Below are 6,538 nucleotides of genomic sequence, written 5' to 3' on the forward strand. Positions count from 1 at the left end.
ACAGAAATCTATCCTGCCCTACAGGAAAATAGAAGGGGGAGGGGATAAGAAAAGGGGGGAAGAGATAGCAGGGAAAGCAGACTAGGGTAAGGGGTATTGAGAATGCATGCCATCTTGGGGTGGGGGGAGGGATGAGATCAGGTGAAAATTTGGAACTCAAAATCTTGTGGAAGTAAATGTTGAAAACTAAAAATAAATAAATTTATTAAAAATAAAAAAATAAAGAGAAAAAAAGAAGACAAAAAATGTAAAATAAGTACATATAAGATACATACAGAACAGATACAGCATAACTTTGGAAGGAAAGACATTAGGAGTTAGAGAGATTAGAATAGACCTTCTGCAGAAGCTGACATTTTAGTTGAGCCTTGAAAGGAAGCCAGCGATTCTAGAAAATGGAGGTGAGGAGAGAAAGAATTCCATACATGGAGGTCAGCCAAAAGCAAAGGCACTGATATGGGAGATGGAGTGTCATGTACAAGAATCCAACAGACCAGTGTGGCTGGACCATAGAATGTGTGGAGAAGAATCATATATGCCAAAAAACTAGTGGCCACAAAAATATTTTGCTACGAAATCAGCTTTATCATTATCCCTGAAAAGACATGGATTTAAAATATTCCCATTCCCCAAAACAGTGGTACAAGGACATTCATTCCATTTCCTTTGCTCTTCAAAATGTCCCTTTAGTATTTGGAAAGAGATACTATACTTTATCACTATATTTAGACATCAACCAGGCAGGTTGGTACCATGGTAACTGCTGCATGAAGAAATGTTAGCAAGAGCTGATCGCTTGTGTTCTGTAGAATTACTTGTTTAGAGCCAATCGAGCAAGATTAAAGATACTGTACAGGCCAAGGTGACATGTGCTGCCCACACACTTGGGCCAGCCTGCTCCCAAGGAAGATAGGCAGGATGAACAAAAATAAAACACTAAGATCAATCCTAGTGTTCTCTGTGCCTGACAATAGTATAACTGCTGTGGGAATGGAGAATTGATGTAAATCTTCATCACTGGTGTTGTCACTCTCTGATCTATGACATAGAACCATCCCTGATACCAATATACTACAATGATAGTGGTAGAGTTATTTTATTTTCCTGTAATATTTTTGAATAATATTATTGATTTAAAAAGTGAATTGGTAGAATGGTTCATTTATTCAACTAATCAACCTATGTTAAGCACCTACTATGTACAGAGCCTTGGGTTACCTGGGAATTGCAAAATTTAGCTAAGACACATTCCCTACCCTGCCATCATGGAGCTTCTAGTCCAGTAGGTAGATAAGAAAGGAGCACAATTAGGGGAGTAGAAAGAGCACTGGCCTTGGAGTCAGAGGCCCTGGATTCAAATCTCATCTCTGATACTTACTACCAGCATGACATCAAGCAAGTTACTTAGCCTCCCCAGGGCCCATACATAAAATGTGATGACTGGATTGCATAGTCTCTGAGGTCCTTTCCTGCTGTGGATGTATGATCCTATGATAAGTGGGGTCGTACCTGATACCAAGAGGTAACTGAAGGCCTGGTGTCGGAGAGTTTACTATGGATGTAGAAAAAGATCCAGAGCTTTCATTTTGATCCAAGATGAACAAAGATTGTGGTGGCTCTTTTCCTTCCTACTTCACTTCTCTTCCTCTAGGTACTCCAACTTTGGGATGTCCCAGTGGATCTGTGCCTGAGCTCAGGTCCACCAGTGCTTATCAATCTCCCCCTAAGTGTGGTTTCTCCAGGTTGCTTTTCTTTGTTTTTGCTAATAAGTTAATCATAATCAAAGATCTGAATCCTAGCCATGTTCACATTCTTCTCTTTCAAAGAGGGCCTAGGACTAAGAACACCCAGAAGAGAAAGGAAAGGAAAAATAGATGAAGAGAGAAATCTCCCTATAATTGAAATATAACTCAAATCCCTCCCTTTGACCAACATTTGATTAGGAAGGGTGTGTATACTAGCATGTATTTAATTACAGACTGCTAGAATAGTTTTCTTAACTTGTGGTAAGAAAAGAACCAGGCATAATTTCTGTAGTTTAGGATACTTCTGGTGTGTGTACTCCCTCTACCAATGTACCTCCATCAGCTGTTATTTAGTTCACAAATCCTAAGGAATTGACCAAAGCTCATCTAATTTAAGTGACTTGTTCAGGATAGTATATGTATATTATAAAACTATGAATAACTACAAAACATATATGTATATATGTTTTGTGCCCATAATTGTTGAAATTTGGTTAGTGAATTGCTATCTTCACTGACATCAATGTGGTGTTCTTGCAAGCTCATTGTAAAGTATTGCATTTTTATATTTTAACAAATTGGTTTCAAACACACTTGAATTCTTTTGGAAGATTTCTCAAGGCAAAATATAAGCATATAAATTTCATAATTAATTAAAATCAATACAAATGATAATTTTGAATTTTAAAAATATTTGCCAGAGAAGAAGCAATTGTCATCTTCCCCTTGTGTTATGTGTCTGGAAAAGTGCTTCTACTAGGAAAAGAAATGTCAACTTTGACATTTTCTTGCTCACTCAATTTTTACTATTACCTTCAGTGCAAGGTTTCTTCAAAAGAATGTTTTTAGGTCCTTAGAGTTAAAAGTAGATACCATAATCCATAAATCCACTCAAGTAGGACACATGTAAATTGTTAATACATAACGGTATGTTGAAAGTGAATAAATTAAGTAGAAGAAATAAGTTGATGCAGTAGACAGAGCACTGGGCCTGAAGTCATAAAGACCTGAGTTCTACTCCATCCTTAGATACTTACTGGCTGTGTGACCCTGGGCAAGTCACTTAATCTCTATTTCCTCCTCTGTAAAATGAGGATAATAATAGCATCTCCCACCCAGGGTTGTTGTGAGGATCAAATGAGATAATATTTGCATAGTGCTTAACACAATGCCTGGCACATAATAGATATATAAATGTTAGCTATTATCATCATTAGGCAGCTAGGTGGAATAGTAGATACAGTGCTGGGACCTAGAGTCAGGAACACTCATCTTTCTGAGTTTAAGTCTGGCCTTAGACCCTTACTAGCTGTATGACTCTGGGCAAGTCACTTAATGCTGTTTGCCTCAGTTTCCTCTTCTGTAAAATGAGCTGATGAAGGCAGTGACAAATGCCTCCAGTACCATTGCTGAGAAAACCACAAATGGGATCACGAAGAGTTGGACATGACCAAAAAACAACTGAACAACAAAATTATCATCATTATCATTAGGGCACCACTGACAACACATTCAGCTGTGGAATTCCTGTTTTTCACTAAGTATACCTCAAATACTATACATGACAGGAAACCATTAACATGTACAAATGGAGGGAGGGCACTAGGATTGACTAGGGTCAATTCATATATTTAATGTAAGCAAATCTTTATTTCTTATTTTAGAAAAAAATAATTTTAGCAGAAATTATAATATTTCTATCCCACATCCCAATGGATATTTTTTGTCTATCCCTACAGAGATTGAATGTCAGGTTAGAGACCACTTCTTCAGAGAAGTCTTTTATTTTAATCAGATAAAATATCACAATAGTCAATTCAACATGTCAGCAAGTATTTTATTTGCTAAGTGCTTACTATATGCCAAGCACTGACAATGTTATATGGGGGATGAGTGAGAGTGATAAATAGTGATACCTGGTTAGGGAGACTATTCAGCTGGAGATACACTCAATGACATGCTTAAGGGATTGTGATATACTCAATAGTAAATAAGGAAATTTGGAAGAGGGGAGGGCTTTGGGAAGAAAGAAAAGTGGTTCATTTTTTGATATGTCTAAAAGAAATCAAGATATCTGTAGGATATTCATTTTGAAATGTCTAAAAGGAAGTTGGGGATATGACAGTGGAGGTCAGAAAAGAAGTTAGTGCTGGATAAATACATCTTAGAGGCATCTATATAGAGATGAAATTGAATTCATGGGAGTTTATGAAATCACCAAAAAAGATAGCATAGAAGGAGAAGAAAAAAGGTACAAGGAAAGAGCATTGTGGGATAACTATGGTTATCAGGAATGACGTAAATGAAGATCCAAAAAAGGAGAATGAGAAGGAGCAATAAGAACAGACAGGAAGAAAACCTGGAGAAAGCAATGTCAGGAAAATCTATAAAGAAGAAAGTAACAAGAAGATATTGATTGACAGTAATATCGAAAGGTGCAGAGAGGTCAAGAAGGATGAGGTTGAGAAAAGGATATATATAAACTTCTATGACATTTTAATAACTAGTAGGTGCCTCCATGTTTGGACAAGAATATTGTTCTCTTCTTAGTGATCAGTTTCATTTGAGGAAAGCACTGGCCTGATTAAAACCTATGGAGGCAAGCTGCACACACCCACTGATATTTATGTTTATTAACTGAAACCCCTAATGTGGAGCTTACTCTCTATGACTCAACCTCATTTGTAAAACCTTTATTTTAGCTGAACTTAAAACACTTGCCTCACCTCCCTCAGGCTGCAATAGCTTATTTCATCCTTGTTGACATGTTTTTATAACCTCTTGCAGGTGGATACGTTCAGAATTGATGCAGTAGATATCGGTCTTTTGCAAGCATTGGATGTGGAGAAAGGGAAAGGCCCTGACTGGCATCTGGAGAAGATTACTGTGAGACAGGCATCAATGGAAGGAAAAGAAATAGTGTTTCTAGCTCATAAATGGCTCAAAAGTGGAACAAACTCAGCAGTTACATTGAACGTTACAGGTGACTTAAAAATAATTTACTGAAGAAAATAATTCTTGTGACTGAATACTAATAATTTTGTTGAATTTGTTTTGGAAAGGCAATGATATAAGCAAATATTTTTGTTTATGTTAAAGAACATTTGAAGTTTCCATTTTATGGAAAATGTCAGTGTGTTGTTTAGACTCAGCACAATGAATATGAGTGGAGTCAGCAAAGTTGGCTTTTATTTCCAGTTCTGGAGTTTATTTACTAGATGAGCATGAAATTAAATAATCCCCAAAACACACTTAAAATTTTTCAGCCTTAACTTCCTTATCTAAGCAATAGGAAACCTATATAAGACTTGCCCTCACTCCAACCTCAAGAGATGGATTATGGAGCTTAATTGGATGATATATGGAAAGAATTTTGAATTTTTCAAGGAAACACATTTTAAAATATCATGTGCAGGACACATATATCATTTCTGTTTGTCATCATATTTACTTAGCAGTTGCAGTGAGAAATGAAGACATCTATGGATATTTATTAGATATATTTAGTAATTCAATATTATTACTTTAGTTTTCTTCCCAAATCATTGCCATGCCATTAAATCTCACACACATATGAGAGTATTTTAATTGTGTCATATTCTTTATTTAAGTGTACACCCAACTGGGGACAAGATTTAGATCGTTAAATGTTTCTCCCTCAATTCTATAGTTATAGTTTTATAGATTGTTAGTGCAAAAAGGTACCATAGAGATCAAATACAACTCTCTCGTTTTACACATCACCAGTTCTGCTCTTTTTTTTCTACTTCTCTACTCATCCTGAGAATGATAGTTTTATCTGATAGGATTTCAAAGACATTTGTATTATTTCCTTATTTCTGATGGCCTAGCCTTATTTTATTGGCATATTTTAAAAGAGTAAATAACAATGTCACTTATTGCTAGAAAATTAAGTTGTGATCTTTATACTATTAAAAAAATTATTTTTGAAAGTGGCTTAAGAAATACTTCTGATATGAAAGTTATTATGTACCCTAGAAAAAAAAATATGTTTTGTGAACTTCTGAAACACAAAGAGCTTTAATTGACTTTAGCATGAAATCACAGAGGAAAGAGTTATATTTTATTTTATACAATTATATCTTGTTATGACTTAAGTAATTAGTTTGGCATTAAAAATATCTGATTAATTCAGACACATCCAAACCAGTGATCATAGTAATTATGTAAATGAAGCATAAATAATTAAAAATGAAAAATAGTTGAGTGTCTAGATTCAAAGCTTTTGAAAATATTGTGTCTGTTCTAGACCAAGCTCATTATGTGAACAGTGTCTAGGAGGGTAAGCTTAAGTAGAAAAATCACATTGTAGATTTCATGATTTAATCTTAATCTAAATAATGCTCCATTGCTTAACCACAAATGAATTACAGATGCTCATTATCATTTAGACACTGTTTTGTGAAAACATTAATTTTGACTTCAATCTCCTTTTCAATTAGAAATTGAGGAAATTGGGCACATGAATGTCTTGCCACCAGGAGGCCAACAAATGAAGTCAGGTAATCCTTATTCCACTGCAGTTAATCTAAATACAATCTTTTGGGAGCTACTTCATATCAAACTGCTTAATTTCTTTTGTTAGTACTGTATGCATATAGCTAGATTTCAGCTAGTCAATCATCATATGGTAACATTTAGAGTTGGAAAAAAAATATGGAAATCACCTGGCCTATCCTCATTGTTTTTATGCCTGAGGAAACTGAGTTCCAGAGAAATCAAGGGACTCATGTCAGACCACACCCACATAAGTACTAGGTGGCAGGCTGAGT

The 6,538-nt window shown here is 35.4% G+C and overlaps 1 protein-coding gene across 1 annotated transcript in view; it reads left to right on the forward strand.

Annotated features, from left to right (window-relative positions):
• The window catches only part of LOC114053992 (lipoxygenase homology domain-containing protein 1-like), a 657,625-nt gene that overhangs the window by 614,755 nt on the left and 36,332 nt on the right, over nt 1–6,538 (forward strand). The window contains 2 exon segments of the mRNA XM_027877094.1: nt 4,533–4,728; nt 6,209–6,268. Of these exon segments, the coding sequence (XP_027732895.1) occupies nt 4,533–4,728; nt 6,209–6,268 (256 nt within the window).

The sequence above is a fragment of the Vombatus ursinus genome, unplaced genomic scaffold, assembly GCF_900497805.2.
Source record: "Vombatus ursinus unplaced genomic scaffold, bare-nosed wombat genome assembly UNPS02014812.1, whole genome shotgun sequence".
Classification (NCBI taxonomy): domain Eukaryota; kingdom Metazoa; phylum Chordata; class Mammalia; order Diprotodontia; family Vombatidae; genus Vombatus; species Vombatus ursinus.